This window comes from Rhizophagus irregularis, chromosome 1, assembly GCF_026210795.1.
Source record: "Rhizophagus irregularis chromosome 1, complete sequence".
Taxonomy (NCBI): domain Eukaryota; kingdom Fungi; phylum Glomeromycota; class Glomeromycetes; order Glomerales; family Glomeraceae; genus Rhizophagus; species Rhizophagus irregularis.
Genome location: NC_089429.1, coordinates 5949749 through 5977500, shown reverse-complemented (window position 1 = coordinate 5977500; position 27752 = coordinate 5949749). Strand labels below are relative to the sequence as shown.

The following is a 27752-nucleotide window of genomic DNA, read 5'->3' as shown; positions in this document are numbered from 1 at the left end:
TTAGCATGTATTAGCTCTAGAATTACCACGGTTATCCAAGTAGTAAGGTACTATCAAATAAATTATAACTGATTTAATGAGCCATTCGCAGTTTCACCTGTATAAACGATTTATACTTAGACATGCATGGCTTAATCTTTGAGACAAGCATATGACTACTGGCAGGATCAACCAGGTATCTATCGTGGTTCAGCCTAACGATCGCTTTTCATGCGTCCGATTAGGCTAAAAAGAGCTCATGGTTCGTCAATGACTTGACTCCCCACTCGCGCTTAAGTTAGATCATGATCAAAATAAAACTGATCATATCCGGTTTTGACCTCCCTTAATGGTACGCTCATGAGCGAACCTCGAAGATCAGCCTCAACCGGATTCAATTTGCCCGATCTTTAACCTTCCTTCGTTTGTTGACCAAAAAAAAAGTCTTTTTTTGAACACCAAACGTAATGGCGAATTATACCACTGCGAATTTATAGGTATTACTACCAAAAAATCACGATGGTACTTAATTTGCGATTATTTTGAGGTAAGAATAACCATCGGTTATTAATACACAACGTTTGAAAATGTCTTAAATCTTAGGTAAAAAAACCTGATTAAATAAAAACTTCAATAAATTTATTTGTCAGATATCAAAAAAGTCGATTCTCGAACCCACCTCTTAACATTAACAAATAATTAGATGTCAACTCGATTAATAAAAGCCTTACCCATCTCTTTCGTGATGAATAATGACTGAAAATAAGAGAAATAAGAGCGATTTTTTTTTTTTTTTTTTTCACTCTCACTCTCTTACTATAGGAAAACGATTTTTCTCGCGACTCCTTCAATTTGATTTTTTAGGCCGTTAAAGCGTGCGACCTGATCGTCCAATTTGATCGTTACTTATTCGGAAAAAACAATGCATTGAAAATCTATACTTGAAATGCTTTCTCATCAATTTTGTAAATCATCCTAAACATTCTTAATAGCAAAATGCTGCGACTTTAACGAAGTTAAATTTCTCTCTTAGTAAAATTCTATGAATGCTTTATCTTTCGTAAATTTTTTATCAAAAACTGTTATATTTCAACTTTTTCTACCTGTAAACTAGATTCGAGAAAAGAATCTTTTTTTTTATATATTTCATAATATTTTTTCCAAAAATTTCACTATTTTGAATTTATTTTACCATTATATTCTTCGGTATCATATGACACGATTACACAATCTTGGAATTCTATTATATCCTCCCTCTAATAATTTGTCTTTACAAAAAAAACTAGTTAAATCGCTAAATTCATTTTAATATGATAAATAGACTTACTTTCTATATTATTAAATAATTTTTAATATTAAATTCCGCTCGTCCACTTGTGAAGAAAATGATTTGTTTTTCATTAAAACCATATTACGAAAGGTACTCTTAAAGTTTTATTCGAATTATTTGACGAACATAATTTCCTTGTTTCATTACGAATATGCCAAACGTAAATAAAAAAAAAGAGGAATTATTGTTTTAACAAATAATGTTAAGTCACTCGATCGTAATGGTTAAGCTTTAGATGTAATTGATGTTTGTAATTTTATACGAGCATTAAATTTTTTTTCGAATAAGTTGCGAAAATTTACTGTATTTATTTCATTAAACGATGATCGTCGAATTATGCTATCATTATGACAATGAAAGGAAATTTCGTATGTTACGTCAACATTATCATACAAACATCATTGAGACCAAGTATTCATTCTTTATTCAGAACATATGATCTTTTTATAAAAAATTACAACAAAAGAAAAAGAATCACTGCCACTATAATAATCGAATATCTCAAATCAAAAATAATAATATTACCATAAAATACATAAATAGAATATTAAATATTATGATAAAAATATTGAATAAAAGAAATATAAATATATTGAATAGTACGAAATCAATCGCTATGCACTGTAATGTTTGCTCCTATGATCAATAGAAAAAAAAACAAGACTAGTTAATTTACTAAACAATTAAATAACTTTGTCAAACTTAAAAAAAAATTACTTACCCGCTATGCTTTTTTAATGTCTAACAGTAATATTTTTTTCTCCCTATTGATAACATTTAAATATGTTATAAATCATGTGTTAACTTTGAAAAGATAGTGGTTGGGATGATGATACTGAGAATTTTATGGAGACAATTAAAATTGAATTCGGAAAATGAGATTAATACTCATCAAATTAATGAAAAATTAAAGCCTAAAAGAATAATTAAAAGGAATAAGCTAGCCGAAAAGTATCTAGTATATTATATGGAGTAAAACTACAAAATTACACCAGCTATAATTAAAGATTTTTTGCAAAAGAATGATTATATTTAAAAACAAATCAATCAATAATACTATAAATTATAATAAATACAAGATAATAGGATCATAATATTCTCATATTCTAACAAGAAGTAACTGTCTTACAAAACCTTGGTCAAGTATATTCGTAGTAGAAAAGCGTCAAAATCTCATTACTTATAAACAGTATAACCGTTTCGAAATTAAATCCTAAAGAATAAAAAAAGGTTTAATGATCGTAACCTTTTTTTTTAAAATAATTATGATGAAAAAAAATTGATCAAATTGAAGAATATAATTTGATCGAGCTTTGCTTTCCATCCTTTGTTAAATTACTTTAAAATCAATTCTTATTATTCTTCTTTGTTCTTTATTTCCTCCTTAATCGATGGAACTGTACTTATGGTGGTAAACTTTAAATACTGTAATGTGTCAATGAGTGATAAGTGATAACTTTGAACAAAAGTTTGGTGTAATAAATTTCACATTACGCCGTCTAAATTCCGAATTATTACGTCCCATGTACAGTATATATTAGATTTATTTTCATTTGATAAACTTTATTCTTTATTTATTTTATAATTAATTTCTCAAAGATTCATATTAAAATAGTATTTACGCCAGTATTACACCGGTGTAATGCCGAATTAGTGTAATGTGCCGTAATATTTCGGCATGGCTTGAACTTAATTCGCCCCAGTATAATTAAAGTTTATATCCGTCCATCCGGATATCCGATTTTTGCGTTATCCGTTTATCCGGATATCCAGCTGATTTATCCGGATATTACCCGGATATCCTAAATTATCCGGATATCCAATTATTTTTGCAGACTAATTCAGGCCAAATTTATAATTCTGACCAGGATTACGCCTTGGTAAGATGATCATTTCCATTTTTGGCGATAGCCGTTCCACAAAAAAATATTTTTCTAAAATTCAAAAATTTCCTTTTTAAGAGGTTGTGTAACATAAATGTCTAAAAAAGGAAAGATTTTGTCATAATTCCGGCCGACATTATAAAATTTGTTCAAGTTACTCTTAACGGATAATATCCAGATATCCGTCAAATTATCCAGATATCCCAAATTCTGTATCCGTCCAATCTGGATATTCAAATATCTGCAGATATCCATTTTTTAACAGATAATGGATATAAACTCTAAGTATAATCTAATATTAGAAAGAATTAGAAACAAAAGAAATTTAGTAATTAAAGGACAAAATGTAGATTTTGTTTTTCTTACCATGGTTTATTATAGAATTCTCCTTAAGTTCAAGAAAAGGAGTAGAAATCTAATTTCTTCTCGATCTGTAGTTGCTGCTACATTCTATTATACAATATTATTTGTCAAATTTATACTAACAGATTTAATTTAGCAAGTAAAAGAAATTCTTATATGTTGCAAAGCTTTTATATAAAGCAGTATCATCTTGTAACCACCAAAAATTATACGAACGTTAAAATTGTAGATAATCAGTATTCAGTAATCACATAAATCATGTTTACGATTGGCTATTAGCCAGCGCGATGATCATCAATCATCCCAATATTTGAAATTTATCCACATGGGAAATGCATTAATTTTTTATTATTTGGGTGCCGTATTTGTGCGTATTTAATTCAACCTATATTGCAATGAAGTCAAAAGTACAATTGTGTTAATGTAGGTTAGGTTCGATTTTTTTTAAAAAGAAAAAAGCTAAAATATTTTTTCATATTGATTGGATTGGAAGAAAGATAAAATCAATATTTAAAAATCTTCTAAAAGTATGCATTTTGTATGAAATTAGAATTTATATTAAATATTTATCATATTAACTTGTTGGTTTTTTTAGTTTGAATTTCAACATACGTTATCACAAATCCAATTGTAAAGCCTACTATTTATTTAATGAGGCGCGTTGAAAAAAATAAGATAGCTCCATAGTGTTAATGCTGACTACTTTATTTATTATTAAAATGATCATGGTATACTTAGCATTTTTTTAATTGCCTGTAAAGGTACATGAAATTGTTATCAGTGGTACATTCACAATCAAGCTAGTAGAAAGATATGACTAGTAAGTTGATTTATTCCCTGGATATAAGAAGAAAAAGCAGCATCTATTTTTACCTAAAGTTAAATTTAATTAATTCTCGTACTATTTAAGACCAATGTATTTCAATACAGGTCTGGTGATAACCGATGAATGACTGACTGATGTTAGAGGACATCTCACCATTGTATGTATCAGATAAGCTAATTGAATTTCAAACTGAATGCAAAATTTTATTTATTTATTTTATTTCATTTTTTTGATCAGCTAATCATCTCAGCACCTCTATTTACTCATGATTTTATGTTCATTCACCTAATTTGGATTTCATTTCCTTCCATAGATCGTATTTGATTCGAAAATAAAGAATCATTAACCCTCTTGTAGAATTTTTTAGCATTAATATTATATGAATTTAAATTAATTTCCAAATAAAGAAATAAAATAATGACTGACTCATTGAATGCATTTTTCCTTCTATCGACTTTTTTTGAAATTCGAGAGCTTAGAAAGCTATTGATCTCTAACCTATGATTATAGAACGAGAGTCTCCAATCATAAAAAGGAAAATGCATATTATTGTTATAATAACCAAAATTTTGTATCATTTATCTAATAGATCAAAGAAGATAAGAATGAAAAACATCTCAAAATGGTAGTAAATAAAATTACCTACACTCAATATCTATTGTGACAGGAAATGGTTGAATTAATTTTTGGATGACAGAAAAAGCTAAATATATATGACTAACAAGTATTAACCAACCTGCATATATAATTTTTAAACTTTTTTTTCTGAAGCGAAGCACTTTTTTCGTTCTTAAAGATAGTTGAATTCATATAGTCAACTTTCTATAAATGCATCACTTATAAGTACATTCCTTTCCTAAATGCACATTTGACCAAGTATATATAATCTCTAATTATTTACTCTCTATTCTTTGTAATTGCATGCTTTTTTCTCAAGGAAGTGTATTTATAAGGAGTTGACTTTGCTTTTTAATAGAATATCTGCTACAATAAAAAAATCTATTGTTAATAAAAAATAATATTAAAAGAACTATAAAACAAAGTATAAGATAACTTAGATTGCTATTTAATTTTCAGTTGTCTAATATGTTAATGCAAGCATTATCTTTCAAAAAAAATATGTATATTATACGCATTTTACAAACTTGCCAAAACCCTCTAGTTTTTTTAGCAACCTTAATCATATTTGATCAATACTAACCTGGGTATTTTAAATATTATAATCTATATTTAAATTAAAACTTTCAAGTTAAAATTTCAATTTCAAATTAAAATTTTTGATTTGAATTACAATTTCCAAAATGTAATTATATTTCAAACCAAATTTAAAAATTAAGATGAACATTTGAAAATATATTTAAAATCTGATTATCATCTTGAACTTATAGTTCAAATTTATCAAATAAATGGAAAATCATAAATCAAATTTGAAGTTGGATTATAATAGCATTATTTATTAAATTTGTAAGATAAAAGGTGATCTTTATTTGATTTTTTATATAAAATTACATATGCATATCAACAGATTAAAAATAAAAAGAGTAAAAAAAAAGAGGTATATTGTATAAATTAAAATAAATGCAAATTAGTATAACAATAAATTTTCATAATTTATAGTATTAAAATTTTTTTATTTCTCAAATTCAATAAAATCCATTATATTTCATATGTGTAATAAATTTCATTTATAATAAGATACTACTATTATTATTACTTACTAGGGAAATGGTAAACCGTTACATATCCAGAGCTTATCAGTATATAGGTAGGTAATCATATGCTCAATTAATTGATCAAAATAATTTCATGTAATATAAGAACTAATTAAATATTGATTCAAAGAATAAGTGGACAGACAATATGATATTTTGTATTACTACGGCTAGAATATATAGAATCCTTCACTACACTCTGAACTAATTAATATACAATTATTACAATATAAAACTTTTATTATCCAAAAACATTTATTATTCACTTTAAAAAATCAAGAGTCAGAAAAATTAAAGATAATAATCATTTTATTTATATTTATTCAATAAATAATACTTCAAAAAAAATTTTTTTTGAAAAATGAAAAAAAAAAGAATATGATAATATGATTTTTATAGTAAAAATAGCACAGTTTAAAGTATTTTATTAAATTAATAGTATTTAAAAATTAAAATATTTTACAATCTATTTACTATATATTTTTTCGTCTAATTAGATTTTTTATAAATCAAAATTTTCAGCAAGTTCTTTTTCCTTTGATATTTATCTGCCACTTCTTTAAAATTCTTAAAGAAGTAGCAGATAAAATTAAGATCCATAAAGTCAAATGTTGAGAATTAAAGCAATGTTTATTATATTCTTTAATTTTATCATATCAATAATTCCATCTTAATAACACATGATATAATCTTAAAATTAACTTATTTACTATAACTAATCCATCAGATGTAAATGCAAAAAATGAAATAAATTTATATATTATAATACTATTGTAATATAACTTTTGGATAATGATTTGAGGTACATTTTCAATAAAGATGTTTATGATACTACCTCAAAGCATTATTTTTTTTGATCTTTAAGTCAAAGAAGCTAAGAATATTTTAAAGTCAAATAAAAAGTATTTAATACTTGTATATATATATCAATGGCTAAAAGTAATATGTACATTGATGATAATGTCAGAAACTCTGAAATCCACTTAAAGAACAATGGATTCATTGCCATTTCAGATATAAAAATATTTATGGCTAATAAAATATTAATTATAATAGGTAAAACAAAGAATATTATACTAAATAATAATAAATAAGAAAATTAGTAATCAATTAAATTAATCTTTAAAATAATATAAATAAGAAAAAATGTATTTGTAACAGCCTGTTACATATCTTATTTGTAACATCCTTTTTTTATTTTTTTTTAATAATAAATTTAATATGTGTTTCACAAGTAAAATTTTTATATGCAAAATTTAATTTGGAAAACTTTTACTTAATGTATTTAAGACAGTTTCATAGACAAAATTTTAAGTTATAAGCAGTTTCTTGAAATTTTTTAAAAAATTCTTTTGTCTTAGTTACACGACTGATCTTTTGTTTTTGTTTACATTACGCCTGATCTTAAATTTTAATTGGATAAAATTAGGGGTTGTTACAAATAAGACGCGTAACAGGCTGTTACAATTAGATTTATCCTATAAATAAAATAATATTAAATGAAATTTCTTATATTGGAATCATCAAATATGATGTATTTTTAACTTTTAATAATATGAATGCTAGATCCATAGCAAAATCTTGTATAATCTCAAATATTGCAAAGTTTCTTTTTTCAAGATTTTTTAGACAGGCCAAAACATATAATAGTATTAATACTACTAAACCTACTATAAGTATTATAATTAACAGATAAAATTCTTCAAAATAATCTCCTGTAAAGTAATAAAATTAAAATTTAATCAATTACAAATGTCAAAAATATTTAATAAACGTCATTGTAAAAGGTGCACTTTCATCAATTAAAGATGTACAGTATATTCATTGAATGAAAGTACAGTAAACCCTTTTTTTTGATCAAAGTAATTAGATTATCAAATATTATTTGAAAGTTTAATTTGATTGTATAATCTTTAGCTTCAATTATGTTAAATGATAATAATACTTTTTTCAGAGAAGTAGGGTCATATTGCTATTTACCACTTGTTGATAACTTCTGTTCAGTTACTGGAATTATTTTAGAAAATTCTTGAATCATATTCTTGAAAAATACTGAATGATTCATTTGGAGAAATTTTGAACTTCCTTCATCGTTTAATTGAAGTAATCCTGTAACTGAATCTGAATGTTGTGTTGTTTTAAGTGGTTCTAAATATAGTAACAGAATATAAATTTTTCTATTCAATCATTAAAAAATTAAAAAAAAAATATGTATATTACTTGTTGAAAGTGTCCAAATATTCTTGCTAATTCCAATTAAAGGTTCATCTCTCTCTTGAGAGATGACAAAATTATTTTCAACAAGCACATAGTAGGTAGAATTCTGTTGGTTGAATGTGCTTTCAAAAATTGGAATATGTACTGTGTAGTTATCACTTCCAATGGTGCATAATTTAGAATCTCCCGAAAATGTTTGTCGTAATAGGTCCGGTTTATATTTATCATCATTTTGTTGAAATATTGAAACATCACAGTAGATAACTTCACTGGAGTGGTAAATGCTGACTCAATTACAAGAAAATTAAATTTAGCATCTACAGATAAAAAAAAATTATTAATCTATATGTGTATTAAAAGAAAGAAAAGAAATTAAAAGCTTACACTGATCATTTAATCTTGGTAAAGGTTTGAATAAAAATTCTATTTTATTTTTGGTCTGTTTCTTTACTCCAAAAATAGAATTATTCATCCGAAACGTATTATAATGAAAGAACTCTGACCCGAAAGATCCTAGATGGAGGTTTTGGTTTTCTGTATATTTTAAAATATGACGAAACAAAAGGATCTTCAGTAATAAAAGATCCAAATCTTCAATACTGGAGAATTTACGTGTCATTTCTAAAAGAGAAAACAGGTTTACCCACAACACCCTCTCTACTCTACTAAGGTATACGATAGTAGAATTGGCGCATGAAATTCGCCACTACTACGTTCCACCACTTCTCCAGTTGCAATATTTCTATAAAAATACGCCATTGGCCAGCGCGGTGATCCAATATTTGAAATTTATCCACATGGGAAACGCGTTAATTTTTTATTCTAGGTTGCATAGGTATTAAATTCAACTTATAATGCAATGAAGTCAAAAAGTACAATTGTTGATGTAAGTTAGGTTCGATTTTTTTTAAAAAGAAAAAAGGCTAAAATGTTTTTATATGTTAAGATTGGATTGGAAGAAAGATAAAATCAATATTTAAAAATCTCCTCCGAAAAGTATGCATTTTGTACTGAAATTAGAATTTATATTAAATATTTATCATATTAACTTGTTGGTTTTTTTTAGTTTGAATTTAACATACGTTATCACGAATCCAATTGTAAAGCCTACTATTTATTTAACGAGACGTGTTGAAAAAAATAATGGAGGTAGCTCCATAGTGTTAATGCTGACCACTTTGTTTATTATTAAAATGATCAAGCGGTTTGAATCGCCTGTAAAGCAACATGATATTGTTATCAGTGGTACATCGTCACAATCAAGCTAGTGGAAAGTATATGAAGTAAGAGCAGCATCTATTTTTACCTAAATTTAAATTTAATTAATTCGCGTACTATTTAAGACCAATGTATTTCAATACAGGTCTGGTGATAACCGATGAATGACTGACTGATGTTAGAGGACATCTCACCATTGTATGTATCGGATAAGCTAATTGAATTTCAAACTGGATGCGAAATTTTATTTAATACGATTTATTTATTTATTTTATTTCATTTTCTTGATCAGCTAATCATCTCAGCACCTCTATTTACTCATGATTTTACGTGTTCATTCACCTAATTTGGGTTCCATTTCCTTCCATAGACCGTATTTGATTCGAAAATAAAGAATCATCAACCCTCTTGTAGAATTTTTTGGCATTAATATTATATGAATTTAAAATTAATTTCCAAATAAAGAAATAAAATAATGACCGACTCATTAAATGCATTTTTCCTTCCATCGACTTTTTTTAAAGTTCGAGAGCGTAGAAGGCCATTGATCTATAACCTACGATTATAGTACGAGAGTCTCCAATCATAAGAAGGAAAATGCATATTATTGTTATAATAACCAAAATTTTGTATCATTTATCTAATAGATCAAAGAAGATAAGAATGAAAACCATCTCGGAATGGTAGTAAATAAAAAATTACCCACACCCAATATCTATGGTGACAGGAAAATGGCTGAATAGATTCTTAGATTCTTTCAAGATTTTTCAAATTACTTTTTCAGGTATTTGGAAAAAATTCCCTTTAAAAGTTTGTTTAAAGATGAAATGTGTGATGCGTTAGGAGCCTTTTGAACTAATGTTCTTGAACGCTTTTTATCAACATTAGAACGTGCAGACCTATTTCGCACTTGGAGGTTGATCACTGGAGTACCGAAACAAACCAAGATGCTTGGTTTACCATTTATCGCCTGATTCTGTTTTTTAAACAATCCTAGACTACAATTGAGATAATAATGTGCCCACTACCATAGCTCTAAATTAATTGCCGCTATTTCTAATTGATATTAATGGTAAAACATCCGATCCGTACGGATCATATTCGTTGAACAATTTCTTTACCGGATTAAATCCATTTTCAACCCGGATATTAACTGCGGTTAAACAGATACTACTAAATATAGTAAATATAGTTTGTATTTTACAATTTCGTACAATGCTTTACAAAAATATATTTGTTCTAAAATAAATAAAATTTCAATAAAAAATTTTTATCATTTGGCTTATACGGAGCTTTATTTAACAGCAAATATAGATCCAACTAAATTTCAATCAAAAGAGGTGGCTGACGTTATTGTTGTAATTGAAAAAGACTACTTTCACGAAACGTGAAATATGAGTAGATTTAATCAGATTATCATTTTTAAGGCTGATCCGATCCGGTTTTAACTCGTTCGATGATTACTATGATAACAATTGCAAGTAATATTTTATTAACTTTTATAATATACTAATTGTGTAACGGACTCAGCCTCTCCGCAGTGATCTACAAATAATTTATATAAACTCTCATTTTTTTTTACCCCAAATTTTCACGCCAAATTTTTATGGTAGAAGTTATTGATATAATTATAAGTCATATTGACAAATCCGATTCATCAACGTTACTAAACGTTTCTTTGATCAATAGAGAATGGTGTCTAATTGGGATACTTCATCTTTGGAAAAATCAATTCATTAATATAAATAGTAAAGCGCGCTTCAAAGTTTACTCAAAAATTCTTTTATCTCACTTAGACAATAAAACACAATCCTTCTTAAAAGTAAAAGATTCATTTGGTATTCCACGTCGAACAACTTTCAATTACCCTTCCTTTATCAGACAAATTAATTTCGTGATACTATGTAATTTAATACATGGTTAGAGCAAAACGAATTTTCTTCTCATTCAATAAATCAAGAAATTGATTATAATAATGAGAATAGTGGTTTGCTATCTTACGATTATAGTAAACACAGCGATGGATTTCAATTTAAAATTGAAAATTTGATATTTCTTGAGGTCTTATTTAAATTAATTATGACAAAAACCAAAGGAATTGATTTCCTTCGAATTATATCATTCGAACACGTATCATATATATATATTTTAATCAGTACTAAAGAAACATAAAGGAGCTTGTCAAGACTTAAACAATTTAAATGCAAGGGAAATTTCTTAAAAAGAGATTTGATAAGTCTTATTACGGGAATCTCGCATGAAATTTCAACCTTTTCGTTATCTCTTTCAGATGATTTTGATCAATATTTGGAGACGATTCATGTGTCAAAGTTCCTTAAAGATAAAAAAAAATTAAAAAAATTAAATGTAAAACCAAATAATTTGGTTACTTCTAAGTATATAAGGAAAGTAAGAATGAAAACTACTGGAAATTAAACTATTTGAAGGTGATTTGAATTATGTGATTCAAATTTATATAAAAGTCAGAATTTAAGAAAGTTGTTTTTCCTAATCTTTTAGACTTGGAAATTATTAACTGTAATTTTTTATCATCAGATGAATTATCATCGCCTATCATACCTTTTCTTATTCATAACGAAAAGAAAATTATGAACATTCAGATCAGATTTCTTTTAAAAATTTCTAAATATTGTTCAAACCTTGTAACATTATCTGTGATATACAAGATGAAACCGAATTAGAAATTTTTAGTAAAGTTCTTAAAAGGTGTCGTAGTCTAAAGGTTGTCGATTTTGGAAACAGATGTAAATAGCAATATTTTGTTATAGAAATATTCTTTACCTTAACAATATTAGCCCAAGAAATCTTAGAAAGTTGAGAGTAAGGTACTGGAAAGTAGATATAGATGTTTTTAAGGAGTTCTTTAAAAATTATGGTACTTTCCTAAATGAATTTGAATGTTCATGCACAGGAGAAGAACCTGATATCAGAACATTAGTAATGAATTTAGTGAAGGAAATGAATAGAATTTAGTTTATTTATTAATCAAAGAGGTGGAATTTCACGTGATTTTGATTTTACGCATCAGCGTGATAAGATGACGGACAAGCCATATGATCACTGGCTAGGAGAATTTGGAAATAAATTTAGTCTATTTTTAAAATTAAAAATGTTTTATTGTATGTACTAAAAACAAACTTTGTGCAAATTCAAGAGTGAATCAAAAGGATGGAAAGCTGAGTAAGTACTAATTCTTTGGTTAATTCGTATCTTTTGATCTTTAAATCTTATTGTATCTGACATCATGTAGGTGTTGCTTGTGATAGATTTGGATATAATTAAGCACTTGTTATCATGTTACAAGGTGATATATTTGATCATTATTAGAAAATAATACAATGTTCCTGATCGCATCATTGTAGAAACGAAGGTAAATTATAATTTCCTATGTTCTTTTATTAATGATCTTTTCTAATGTAATAATTGTTTTTAAATTAGTGAAAAAATGAATTTGATTAACATACAAAAATAAGTATTAATCAATTTTAATGGATCTAAAAATAAACATTCGCTATTTTAAATTAAAATACATATTGTAAGCTCGCATTGATAGTAGTAGTTAGATATATACATGTATAATATTTAATTTTTATTAGAGATACAATAAAAGTATTCTACTAACTTTTAATATAATATCTCGCCTTTTTTTTGGAAATAAATTAAAAATTGAATTATACCTGTATGGAACATAACAAAATTGGGCGGAATTAGATCAGAATTAAGATTTTTAGTCATGTCAAATCATTAGCATCACGTAATATAAATTGAAAACCAATTGTCACAACATATAAATCTGGATAGAAAAAAACTTCTTGGAGTAAAAAAAAGGCATTTAATCTTCCATTATAAATGTTTAAATGAAATTTTTGAATATTTTTTAAAAAAAATGAAACCACTTTATATTCGTATTTGTTAGCCTTATGAAGAATTTCTGTCAATATTTGGAATTTTAAAGGTTCTGATGTTTCTCATCGATTCGAAGTGGAGTTTAGTACCAAAGCAAATTTTCCAATTGTTTACAACACAAATTTCATCTTTAAAAAGTTGACATATCATTATAATAATAAATTTAGAATTAAATTTTCTTTTACTAAGTTCCCTGAGATAAAGAACTTTCAAAATTACGTTGTGATTCAAATGTTTTTTCATCAATTATCTCAAATAAGTCATAATTTACAAACAATTTTTATAGATTTTAAAGATTATACATAATGATTTAAATGACTTAGAAGGATTAAAAGAATTAAAAGAATTAATTTCTAACAGAATAGAATAGAAGCCTTTCATTTTCTAGGTTACAAGTACTAAAAATCCTTTTTCACAATATCAAAAACCTAAGTGTTTAGTAAATTTTTAAAAAATAATGGGAAAAAAACCCTTAAAAAGATTTTATATGTGAACTTGAGAGGCAGAAATTTCATCTATTGCTAATTTTTGAATCTTTTTATAATTTTTAAAAGTAATGAATTACATTTATTACAAGCAATATTGGATGTCAATACTTGAAAATCATTAAAATTTAGTATGGAAAAGAATATTTAAATGAATGGAAGTACAGTCAACTCTCTTTATAGTCACACATTTGGGACAGTCCATATTTGGTGATTATAAAGAGATGTGACTATATAAAAAATTTCTTATATTTGTATATTATAATTCCAACCAAAAATTAATATAATTTTAGCCAGAATTATACTTAAAACTTTATTGTATCGTAACTTCTCCAATATTAATCATAGAGAGATGATCTTACCTCCATTCGATTCGTCTTGATGAGACGGTTCTAATGGTATGAAATACATCAAAATCCAATCACTAGATTAATTTCCGAAATTAAAAAATATTAATGGTTTTTGTGTAATAACTCTGCCAATATTGATCCTAGAAAGACGATCTTACTACCATTCGATTCGTCTTGATGTAACGAATCTAATGGTATAAGATACATCGAAATCCAATCACTAGATCAATTTCCGAAATTAAAAAATATTAAATGGTTTTTAATTAATAACTTTGTCAATATTGATCACAGAGAGATGAGCTTACCACCATTCGATTCGTCTTGATGAGGCGATTCCAACGAGCTATAAATCGTCTTTTTACAATCACTAGGTACCGAGAAATCTAGCAAAATGTTAAATGGTGCAGTAAACATAAATCAAGAAATATTATAATGCTGATGTTTAACATTTTGTTGAATAACTCGTCAGCCAGTAATCATAAAAGAATAAAACTACCACCATTCAATTCGTCTCAGTGAGACGATTCTAACAAGCTATGATACATCTTTGTACGATTATTAGATGCCAAGTTATTTAATATATTCTTTATATAACTGTGATTATAAACGGTTCTTTTTAATATAAGATTTTTGAGGATAGGTGTGATAGTGACTATAGATAGATTGTGACTATATAGGATAGATTTTAATAATAAAGTATTTTAAACATTCAACTAGTGTGACTATATAGTAGAATGTGACTATAACAGGAGTGACTATAAAGGGAGTTGACTGTATTAGAAATCATTCAAATAGCTTTCATCAATTAAAAATATAATACTAGTTCAAATTTAAAATTTGTATCTTTGAAAGATTAAAATCATTTTTCATAAGTTGGGAAAATAGGGTATCAAAAAAATTACTAAAGATTATAATGAATTATCAGATCAAGATTATGATGAATTATTAGATAAAGAAAATATAAAAATAGTTATATGATAGATAATAAAGAAGTAAAAAAAGTATATGAGAATAACTAACAAGATTAAGCTTAGGTAGGATTTTTTAAAGAAATTGAAGTTCTTTTAGAAAATAGTTTTTTATATTAGTATTAAATAAATCTTTATTTTGTATTTATCATACAATTGTATAATTTATTTACAATAAATTTATTATAATTACTATTTGACTCAAATTTCACTTAATTAAAAAGTACTTCAATTTATTTGTATTTAGATCTGAATTTTTTATTTTAGAAGTCTATCAAGTCTGAAGTGATCAATTGAGTTCTTTTGGATGTAAAATTTATTTGCAAATATATGTTTCACATTTATTTCTAGAAATTAATAAAAAACTTTAATTCAGATAAATCTGATTGATAAATACAATTTATTTGAAGTCTATAGTAGATGAAATAGCAAAAGAAAAATGTGTTGATAATTCTAGTAAAATTTCATTAATTTTAGCCAAATTTTGTTAAATTTGTTGTACTTGTATTATATTTGTGTTCAATACTTCAATATGTATTGTAATATCTTCTAAAGAAAAGAAAAATATATATATATATATATTAATAATATTTTTTATTTTTTATTAACTGCTTTAATATTTGATTTCTACTTTCTAAACAATATACACTTGATTTTAAAAAATTATTACTAAAAAATAACATTTTACTAATGATATAATGCTTGAATTTTTATTCTTTCTATAGTAACTTTTTTTTTGACTATTTTTGTTAGGAAAAAGAAAATTTGATATTCATAAATATAAAATTTAGTAAATACTGAAGTATAAAATATAAAAAAATAATATAAAATAAAAATGGTAATATCAATTTTATAGAATATAATAATTACTATTAAAAAAAAAAGTAAACATCATTTATAAATCCATTTCTTTTTTTTTTATTTAGCTAAGTTTATAATAATAAATTAAATATTAGACTTCTCTATTGAATTACTATAAATATGTAAAACTACTTTCATTAGATAATATTCCATTCTTACTTCTAGTAGTCTAAGATAATTTTATTGTGATTTTTTTTTAGAATAGTTACTGTAAAATTGTAAAAATAAGCATCTCTTTTTTGCAATTACGTGATCACAAAAATTGATAGAATGCTTATTTTTGCAATTTTTTTTTACTCCTTAATTTTTTTTTTACACGTCTAAAAATATATTTATTCTTTTTTTTTACCCCTTAATTTTTTTTTATGTGTCTAAAGAATATACTTGTTCTTAAAAAAATGATAAACAAAAAGGTTGGTATAAGAAAAAGGACTTCATATTTGATAGAAGAAAAATTGATAGTAGTTAAATATGCTCTAGTAAATGGAAGAAATGCTGCAGCAAGATTAAGGTTGCTTGCTGAAACTTAGGGGTTTAGGCAAGATAGCGTTTCGCTGAAAAGCGAAATTCTTCTGAAACTATATTAAAGTTATATTAAAAAACCGGCGAAACTTTGGAGAAAGGCGAAATTGCCGAAACTTATTATAAATGCTGAAACTGCCGAAATTCTGCTGAAACTATAATAAATCTATAGTAAAATTTTGACAAAACTAATCGTAGGATTTTGAAGTTTAGCTTTGCAAGCAACTTCCCAAGCAAAATATTTTGATTTAAATGCTCTAATGATCAGAAGATGGATTAAACAAAGTGATAATTAGGAAAAAGAAAATAAAAAAAAGAAATATATTGGATTTGGTAGAAAGGCTTTTTATCCAAAGGCGGAAGACAAGTTATATAAATAGATAATTGAACAAAGAAAAAAAGACTTAGCAGTTAATTATACAATGGTAAAATTACGAATGCATAAAATTCTTAAAAAGCCTGTAATTCAAAGATTATATCCAACAGAAGATGATAAGTTTCAAGGAACCCTTACTTGGATTCAATCATTTATGATAGAGTTTGGATCCATATATCTATCATTCATGTATCCACACGGATTACAAATTATGGATATCTATTTTGTTATTTCAGATAGTATCCATGGATAAATAATTTTATATGGATAATCTGTAGATAATCCTTATATTCACAGATATGCGGATAATTCTCGTATCTACAGATAATCCTATGAAATAATCTTTAAATTTATGTATAAAACTCATTAATAAACTTAATGCCAATGCCTTTTTCTATTTATCAATTATTGACATTGTGATACTATTATTTAAATACAAATTAAAAAAATTGAACATATAAAAAATGCCTTTTCTTTATAAACTGGTATTATTGTAATACTTTAGTTTAGTTTAGGAGTTTGGATTTTGGAAACAAACTTTAGATATTAAAATATCAAATAAGGTGAGAAAATGTAAAAAATATTGTATTATCTATGATTATTATTATCCGTATAATCTGAGTTATCCATGAATATATGGATAACATGAATATGTGGATTATCCATTCAATTTTTTTAAAATTATTTGTATCTAGACTTAATTTTTATATGGATTACGGATATTGAATTTTTATTATAGATACATATCCATAGATAGATGGATACACAGATCTAAACTCTAATTTATAAAAAGATTTGATTTATCACTAAGAAAAATAACTAAAATTTCGCAAAAATTACCTGAAGATACAGATGCAAAATTGGAAGAATTTAAGCGCTTTATTATACGATTAAGAATACAATATAACTTTGATCTGAATAGTATCTATAATATGGATGAAACTTCCATATGATTTGATATGGCAGGCAATATGAATATTAATAATAAAGGTGATAAAACAGTGCATATTTGTACTACTGGAAATGATAAAAATCAGTTTACAGTAGTTTTAACTTGTTCAGCTGGTAAGAATTTTTAAATTTCTTTTTATTTGTATTTATTTAAATTTAACAAATATTTTATTATTTAGATAGTTCCAAATATCCACCTATTTGTATTTTTAAGGAAAAACAACTTTCTCGTAATGAAGTTATTTCAAAAGGAATCATCTGTTAGTTTTAAGAGAATGGATAGATGACATCAGATTTAATGAAGAAATATATTAAATTTTTACTTAGATTACGTATGGCTGAGAATCTGTCAAAAGAACCTGCTATGATAATATATGATTCTTTCTGAAATCATCTGAAAGAAAATATAAAAGACAAGTTCAAACAGCATAATTTTCATTTAGCTGTTATTCCTGCAGGATTAACTAGTATATGCCAACCATTGGATGTATCAATAAATAAACCTTTCAAAGATAATATGCGAAAAGAATGGCATATATGGATGTGTCAAATAAAGCTTCGCATAAGCCGAGCTGGCTTTGGTGAAATTTTGGTTTCGAAATTTTGCTTTGAGCCTGAACTGAGCCATAATTAAATTGACTCAGTGGCTCGTGAGCCAGCTCGAAAAGAGCTCAAGTCGGTAATAAGCTCGACTCAAAAAGCTCAAGCCGGTAATAAGCTCGGCTCATAAGGCTCGAGCTGGCTTGTAAGTTATCATACAAAAAATGTTGCGAAAATGTTTTTTTCAAAGTATTATATTAAAAAAAACATTTCGCAACATTTTTTTTCAATGTTTTAATTAAAAAATAACACGAAATGTTTTTTTGTAATAATATATTTAAGAAAAAAACATTTCGCAACATTTTTTTCGATATTTTAATAAAAAACGTTGCGAAAACGTTTTTTCAAAATATTATATTTAAAAAAAATGTTTTGCAACGGTTTTCAATATTTTTAATAAAAAAATGTTGCGAAAACATTTTTTATTAATAATATATTTTAAAAAAAATGTTTCGCAATATTTTTTTTTCAATGTTTTAATAAAAACGTTGCGAAAACGTTTTTTTCAAAGTATTATGTTAGAAAAAAACGTTTAACAACATTTTTTTCAATGTTTTAATTAAAAAATGTTGCGAAAATGTTTTTCTTAATAATATATTTAAAAAAAATGTTGCGAAACATTTTTCTGAAGATAAAGCTCGAGTCTAGTTTAGCTCGAGCCAGGTTTTTGTACACATTTCAGCTTCGCTTTAGGCTCGAACCGAAATTTTTATGGTACAGGCTCTCGATGCAGCTCCACCAGAATTTTTTTTGAGCCAGCTGAGGCTGGCGCAGCTCAAGCCGGCTCGTGCGGAGCTTTAGTGTCAAGGTGGTGCTAGTGAAACTGAAGCTGGTAATCTGAAAAAAGCAAGGATCAGTGATGTATGCGGCTGGGTTAAACATTCGTGAGATGCTATTTCTGACCAAATTATCTTTAATTCTTTTAAAAAATGTGCTATTTTGAATATGTTAGATGGATCTGAAGATGATATAGTTTATGAAGAAATTGACAAATTAATTACAGAATTTGAAGACGAAAATTTAGATGAATTAGATGATAGTACTAAAATTATTGACAATTATAATTCTTACCAGCAATAAATTCTTAACTCTGCTATAAGTTATAAATTGCGAAACTAATAAAATATATTTTCTATAAAAAATTAAAAAAAAAGAAACATTAGTGTGGTTTCTTAAATAAAATACTGAAGTTTCTTCTCATATCTACTATATTATATTTTACAATCTACACCCTAAAAATTCTACAAAAATAATTATAAAAGAAATGTTAGTACTTATTTCTTTAAGTAAATATAAGCGTTCCTCCTTTTGTACTTACAGTATTTTCATTTTAAAACTGAAATCCGTTCTCTTTAAAGGTGTTTTTTATAAAATTTAAAAATAAATATTTAATAATTAATACCAGTAATATTTTTAAATAAAAAATCACCAGTGAATTTCACAGGTCAAAAAGTGAAAAATCAGGTACCGATTGGTGACTGATTGATGCCTGATTTTTCACTTTTCGACCTGTGTTTTAAAAAAAATAAAAGTGGCTTTTTTAACGTATTACCAGTAGTTGCGCAATTTCAATTTTCAGAAGTGCTTATTGGAGGTGCTTATTTTTAATTTTTTACAAGTGCTGTTACAAATTACTAGGGGTGCTTATTTTTGAGGGGTGCTTATTTTCACGATTTTATAGTACATTAAAGATATTATAATTACTTTAGTTTTATATAAATAAAAATTATATGAGTTATAAATTTTTTGTTTTTTTATTTTACAATTTTAATTACCAATCCACTTAAAAATGGCACTATTTATTGATAATTTTGTAATAAAATTCAGAAGAAAAATTAAAAAATTCATTTTACATTATTTTGTGATTTAGTAATTGGATTTTAATAATTCTTTATGTTATTTTATAACTCTTAATATTCTCTTCAAATAAAAAAATCTTTAAAATTGAATTAATACATTATTAAATAAACACAAAAAACCATTTTTCAAAATATACTATATGGCATTTGAAACACATCTGAAAAAATATTTTTTACAATTATTTCACAATATACCAGTCCAATTTTAAAGATTTTTTTTATTTTGAAGAGAATATCAAGGGCTATAAAATAGTTAAAAGTTCATTAAAATATTACTAGATTATAAGATAATAATTTAAAATAATTTTTTACCCTAAATTAATTAATAATTAAGTGCTAATCTTAGATAGATTAGTCATTAAGCAGGTTTAATTTAAGGGTTACTAGTGCAAAATCAGTTTAAAATAAAATGTAATTTATTAACATTGTTCTTAATAGTGCTAAAATCTCCCTATTCCCTCTGTTATCAATTTACAGAGTTGCCATATCGAATAGGCATTCTCATGGTCAAACAAACGAATAAACGAACGAACGAACAATAAAACAAGCAAATAATCAACAAACAACATGCAACAACATATAACAACAACATACAACAACATTCTTAGTTCACAACGTAAATAACGTTTAATAGTAGTATAAAACATCAAGCGATATAAAATAAAATTTAACTTCTCTAAATTTTCCCCAATTTTATCTACTTTACCTTTAATTTCAAACTTCGATAGCTCTTGCTACGAAGTATTCTATTTATTTCAACTTTAAAATTTTGATAATTTTCTTTACAAAAGTGTATATTTTAATTCATCTTATAATTATCATTTTATTCAATTAAAATTAATTAAGCGAATATTAATTAAAGTTTAGGGCGAACCTATTACCTTTAATTAATATTATACTTTATTAACAAATAATTAAAATTAACTATTCTAAATTACATTGTGGATGAGATTTCAATGATTTCTTGGATGAGAGATATGGAATTACTTTGAATTCTCCTCTCTATTTAAACAAATTTTATGCTACTTTCTATTCTAATATGTGCTGTCTATATACTATCTTTTATGTTCTTTTTACATATTATCTTTGTACTATCTTTCTAATATGCTATTTTTTTAATATACTATTTTTAATACGCTATCTTTTAATATACTATCTTTTAATATGTTATCTTTTAATATACTATCTTTTAATATGTTATCTTTCTATTTTTAATATGTTATATGTCATCTTTTATGTTTCATCTTTTTAATATACTATCTTTCTGTTTAAATATGTTATATTCCATCTTTTACGTTCCATCTTTTTAATATACTATCTTTCAATATATTTCTATTTTTAATATGTTATGTTCCATCTTTTGTGGCTTATATCTTTCCGTATTATCTTTTATGTCATCTTTTATATTATATTATCTTTTATATTATCTTTTATATTATCTTTTTATATTATCTTTTTATATTATCTTTTATATTATTATTTTTATGTATTTTCATTATGCGTGTTCCTTTAGTCCGCTATCCCTCCATTTTATATAATTTATCTTTTGTGACTTATAATTATTCCTTCTAATTGTTCTTATTGTTGAACTCAATAAACTGGTTGCTAAGCCGCAATTGATCAACTCCCTACTCAATCTATTGGTTCCTTGTTAATCATTCAATAAATATTACATCATGTAGATCATTTCTCTTCTTAAATGTTTATCCTTTTCAGCTAATCATTTATCTATCTACGCCAATTCATAATTAATTTGTTCGTTCTTAATATTTGGCAATTATATTTGGTGATTGAATTTTATCATCTTTTCATGCTTGATATTTGACCGTTTACAGTGCTGCCCAAAATTATTTTCAGATTCTGAAATATTTCAGGTTTTTGGTTTATTCCCAAAATTCTTTCTGAAATTTCTGAAATCTACTTGAAATTCCCAAAATATGATGAAATCCCTAATCATTTTTATTTATCACTATTTTTGTTTAAAAATACTTTTTTTTTATAATAAATTACGTAAAAAATTAATTATGCCTATATTAGGTAGATGTCTAAATAATTGGTTATCAGATTAGATTTTAGCGAACTTTTTTTTTATTTCCATTTTAAATTTTTTTTCCTTTACAACCGATAAGTATGCCACTTAACAAAACCAATAAAAGAACTAGACAAATAGAACCTGAACAAAACTTTAAAAGTAAAGTTGAACGTCCACAAGACTTGATATGGAAACATTTTATCAAAACCCCTTTATCAATTGCTGGCCACTTTGCAGCCGAATACCTTTATTGTGAAAAAAAGTGGACACGTGGATAACTACAAGAATTTCAGGTAAGGTTGCTTGTCTAAACCTCTTCAAAATCCTACGATTAGTTTCGTCAAAATTTTACTATAGATTTATTATAGTTTTGGCAGAGTTTTGGCAGTTTTGGCATTTATAATAAGTTTCGGCAGTTTCGCCTTTCTCCAAAGTTTCGCCAGTTTTTTAATATAACTTTAATATAGTTTTGGCAGAATTTCGCTTTTCGGTGAAACGCCATCTTGCCTAAACCCCTAGGTTTCGGCAAGCAACCTTAACTTCAGGTTCATCTTGCTAAAAATTGTCTTAATGTTGATGAGCAAACAAAGAAAGAGTATATTCAAAAAATCCTGCAATTATATAATGATGATGACATAGAAGATAATAAACACTTTCAAATTGAACAATTAAATATTACCGATTTTTAGGATGTTGATCAAAATAGTGTTGAATTATTATTAAAGTAGAAATAGAAAGCAATTGACCAATGTTTACTTAAAGCATTTGTATGCTACAGTACTCCTTTCGCAGTTGTTAAAAATCTGTTTTTTGTAGATTTGATTATAAAACTTCAACCCAGTTACAAGTTACCTTCTCGTAAAAAATTAGCAGGAATCATGCTTTCTCACGCAGTAGTAAAAATTGAAGATCAAGTAAACTCTATTCTTGAAAAGGTAACAAATTTAACATTAGGTAATTAATTTTTTAAAAAAATTTACATACTACATCATATTTATAAAAACTTACCATTCTTTACTTTTTAATTTTAGGCTTAGACAGGTGGATGAACCCATCAGGTCACTTGATTTATAATTTCATAATAATGACTTATGATCAGTGCAAATTCTTATATCGACTTTGAGATCTTTCAATCATAAAACATATGGCCCAAAATTTAGCAAGTGAAATCAAAGATGTACTTCAAAAAATTGGACCCGATAAATTTGCAGCAATTGTAACAGACAATGCTGCAAATTGTGCTCTTGCTCAAAGTATTATAAGTGAAAAATACCCATTTATTGTTAACATTCATTGCATTGCACATTGTGTGAATTTAATCACTAAAGATGTATTTGGTAAATTCTTGTTAATTTTTTTGAACTATTTTATTAATTTGCTAAATATTCTTGTTATTAATAATTAAATATTAATTATATCATTTAAAAAAATAGAACACAATTTTCCGAAAAAAGTTTTAAAATCATGTAACAAAATAGTAAAATTTTTTAACAAATCTCACCAAGAAAAGGCTCTATTGGTAAAGTACACTAAAAATTTTAATATTGAAAGTGGAGGACTTAAAATTTGGGTTGAAATGTAATGGATGACAATGTTTGATGCTGCAGATTCTGTTTTACGTTTAAAACTGGCATTAGAAAAGGTAATTAAGAATATTAATTTATCTTTTATTAATTTGCAAAAAGAATTAAAATATTTTAAAATAAATTAATAGATCACAGATAATCATAAGGATGTTGTTAAAGAAAATATAGTAAAAATAATTACCTCTCGTGGATTTTTTTATGACGTTAATATAGTATTAAAAGTATTAGAGCTGCTAAAAAAGACCATTTTGTCTGTTGAAGCGTCTAATACTACTTTTACTGATTATTTTATTGCATTAATTCGTCTAGCAAGTATTATTAAGAAGATTCCAGTTGAATGAGGTTTAATTAATTTTCGAAATCATGTAATAAACTTTATCAATAAACGTTGAGAATCTTTTGATGTTATGCCATATATATTAGCATATTTCCTTCATCCTGGTTATCAAGGTAAATATTTAATATTATTAAATATTGAAGGTAAACATAATTTTTTTTTTTTTTAAAAAAAAAATATTTATTATTAGGTAATGGATTAAAGAATATGTGGACGAAAATTTCAGAGTATGTGCAAAAGTTATGGGAAAATATGGGATATAATATTGATGACCAAAAAATATTAATTACTCAAATGCTGAATTTTAAAGCTAAACAAGGTACTTATTCAATAGCATTTGTTAAAAATTGGGTTACACCTTGTACATGGTGGATATCATGTGAAGATCAACCTCCTTTTTTGAGAGATCTGACGTTAAAAGTATACTTTTCGTCAAAATGACAAAATACTAATTAAATTTATTTTGACAGATGTAATGTATTTTAACAGACGTAATTAATTCATAGTAATTTTATAATAAATAGTGAATTAGTCCGTTCGCCAAAATATAACATAATTAATTAGTGGAGAAATATAGTTAAAAGTATTTGCAGTAACACCGCATAGTGCTTCATACGAAAAAATGTTTTTTGTATTAGGATGATTATACAAAAAAAGGATGACTTTGGATACTAATACGATTGAGTTAATAGCCAAAATTCGACACTTTTATCAAAATAATAATATGCGTTTAGCTGAATCTAATTCAAGACAAAATAATGATAATATTCAAAAATTAATTGATGAATCGGCATTTTTTGAAATTGAAAATGATAATGATGATCATGAAGGTGAAGGTGGTTATGAAGAATATTTTGAAGAAGTTGAAATTCCAAAGTATAATGTATATGTATTAATTGAAAAATACCGTATATTTCTGATATTAAGCACATCTTGAAAATAAGCACTTCTGGCCAGAATTATGAAAATTTTGGCCTACGTTATGCTGTTACTGGCCAGTATTATGGTCAAAAGAAGTGCTTAATTTCAGAAGTATATGGTATGTTGATTTAGCAATTTTGGAAAATGATAAATGAATAAATTAATAAATATAATTTATCATGATAAATTTCAAATAAAATAAAGCTTTATTTTGTAAAAATCATAAAGTCAGTAAATTATTAATTCGTGATCCGTTTTCAAACTAATGAAATCTACTAATACATTTTGGAAAATTATTTTGCAAATTAATTTAATGGGAAATTCAGATAAGAGCAATAGATATAGCACACAGGAAATGTGAAATGAACTTACAAATTATTAGAGAAAAGTAGTTTAGAAGAACTGCAAAATTACTAGATACATCGCTCAATATAAGCAAAATATAGTACGACCTGTGTTTAATAGAAATAAATAATTTTAATACTTTTTTTTGTTTTTTCTTATTTATAACCTTTAAATAAATTATTTACCAGCAAATAAATAACATTTTAATAAAAAAATATCAATTTTGTGATTGTTACACCTAAGGTTGCCTGCCTAAATCTCTCCAAAATTCTACAATTAGTTTCTCCAAAATTTTACTATAGTTTTATTATAGTTTCGGCAAGGTTTTGGCAGTTTCGGTATTTATAATAAATTTTATCAGGTTTCGCTTTTCTCCAGAGTTTCACCAACTTTTTAATAAGGCTTTCATATAGTTTCAGCAAAGTTTTACTATTTCAGCATTTCACCAACTTGCCAAAACCCCCTAGTTTCTCCAGCAACCTTAGTCACACCTCTTATATTGAATAATTATGGCATTTTTAAAGGCCGGAATCCAGTGTCGCTAAAGAAAAAATTTTTTAACTAATCATTCAATATAAAAATATTTGATGAATCCTGATTCCCTTGGTTTTAAGCAATTGGTTACACTATTTTTCAGTTGGGTTATAATACAAATTTGGCTGGTTACTTTTTAGGCAATATCGCTAATTTGTATAACAATGTAGCCTTAAATGGCAAGTATATGTTGATCAAACTTATGATATTAATATTTAACGATGCAAATTTATCATTTAATATATCCAGAATATTATTATATGATACTTAAAGAAAAAAATTCTGGGCAAATCAGCTCAAAAGCCATTTAAGTGATAATTGATTTGTAAAGCCAGTTCCCCAAAATTTATTAGTAGTTTTTACTGATTCAAAGATGGATCACGAATTAATTATTTAATTATAAAACAGTTTTAATAATTTTGGGTAATATTGGTAATTTAGGATAATTTCAGTAATTTCGGGATTGACCAATTTTCTGAAACTAGTTTTACCATTTTGGTTTTGTCAGGTAACCAAAACTTTCTAGTTTCAGGCAGCACCATTAATTACACAGACACGTAAAATTTTATTACACAAACACAAAAGTATCAGACGTGATGCTAACTTGACCCTTCTGCATGCATTTTATCGATCCTATTCATAGAGTATTGTAAAATTTATGTGATCGATAACGTGCATATAGCAGGTCAAGATGACACCCTCAGAAGGATCAAGTCTAATACTTTTGCTATACAAACACGTAAATTTATTATATTTATTTATTTATTTTTAGCATAAGTTCATTACACAGACACGTAAAATTTTATTACACAAATACAGACACATACAAATTTATTACACAAACACATGAAATTAAAAAAATAATTATGTAAAAAAGAATTTTTTATAGATATTTGTGTAATATAAAAAATTATAAAATGCTATTAATATCTAGAATGTTTGTAAAAATATATACAAAATAAAATGTACTGCAATATTTTGATGTAAAAATCATATGTAGTATAAATTATTAATGTCAAAATTGTCGTAACTGCAGTAACTATACTTGAAAAACATTTAATTTTTGATAAAATTTATCTTTTTAAAGTAAAAAATGAAAAGGATGGGTGGTTGGGAGTGGTAAGTAAGATAAATTAAAGTTATTTTTTATTATTTTTTTTTTGTCAAAAAATAATATATATATTTGTAATTATTGATCAATTTTGAACTTATTTTAAATAGAAACTTTTTTACTTTTTTTTAAAATAATTATATCTAAAAATTAGGCCAATTTTAAAAGAAATAAAAAGTATTAAATATATAAAATAAATTATGTTTTATATAATCTATAATTATAAATGTTACTGAACTTATAAAGTAAAAATATATATGATTTAAAAATGTAATTGGAAAGGTAGTAAAATTACTTGGTAGAAGGAAAATTTGAAGTAAAGTAAATTTACATATAAATCTTAAAAATTTTATGGTGACCTCTATTAGAAGTAAACGGGATCCTATAATGATACAATTTGCTAACAAGATATGCTAGTAAAACATAATTCTATACTAATGATAAAAGGAATTAAGGATA

The 27752-nt window shown here is 25.5% G+C and overlaps 4 protein-coding genes across 4 annotated transcripts; 3 read left to right on the top strand and 1 right to left on the bottom strand.

The window, feature by feature from the left end:
* Positions 1–7602: 7602 nt before the first annotated feature.
* On the bottom strand, positions 7603–8929 carry OCT59_001250 (uncharacterized protein; the record flags this gene model as incomplete). The annotated part of the gene is made up of 4 exons (XM_025318942.2): positions 7603–7808; positions 8074–8241; positions 8314–8598; positions 8695–8929. 4 exons carry the CDS (start codon positions 8927–8929, stop codon positions 7603–7605), a joined length of 894 nt encoding a protein of 297 aa, XP_025174923.2.
* Positions 8930–17063: 8134 nt separating this feature from the next.
* Positions 17064–17270, top strand: OCT59_001249 (uncharacterized protein; the record flags this gene model as incomplete). Its single annotated transcript, XM_066139427.1, has 1 exon — positions 17064–17270. The coding sequence occupies one exon, from the start codon at positions 17064–17066 to the stop codon at positions 17268–17270; it is 207 nt and encodes a 68-aa protein (XP_065988831.1).
* A 7319-nt stretch (positions 17271–24589) lies between these two features.
* OCT59_001248 (uncharacterized protein) lies at positions 24590–24823 on the top strand (the record flags this gene model as incomplete). The annotated part of the gene is made up of 1 exon (XM_025311107.2): positions 24590–24823. The coding sequence occupies one exon, from the start codon at positions 24590–24592 to the stop codon at positions 24821–24823; it is 234 nt and encodes a 77-aa protein (XP_025174921.2).
* Positions 24824–25106: 283 nt separating this feature from the next.
* Positions 25107–25435, top strand: OCT59_001247 (uncharacterized protein; the record flags this gene model as incomplete). The annotated part of the gene is made up of 2 exons (XM_066139426.1): positions 25107–25258; positions 25327–25435. The coding sequence occupies 2 exons, from the start codon at positions 25107–25109 to the stop codon at positions 25433–25435; spliced, it is 261 nt and encodes an 86-aa protein (XP_065988830.1).
* Between the last annotated feature and the right edge of the window lie 2317 nt (positions 25436–27752).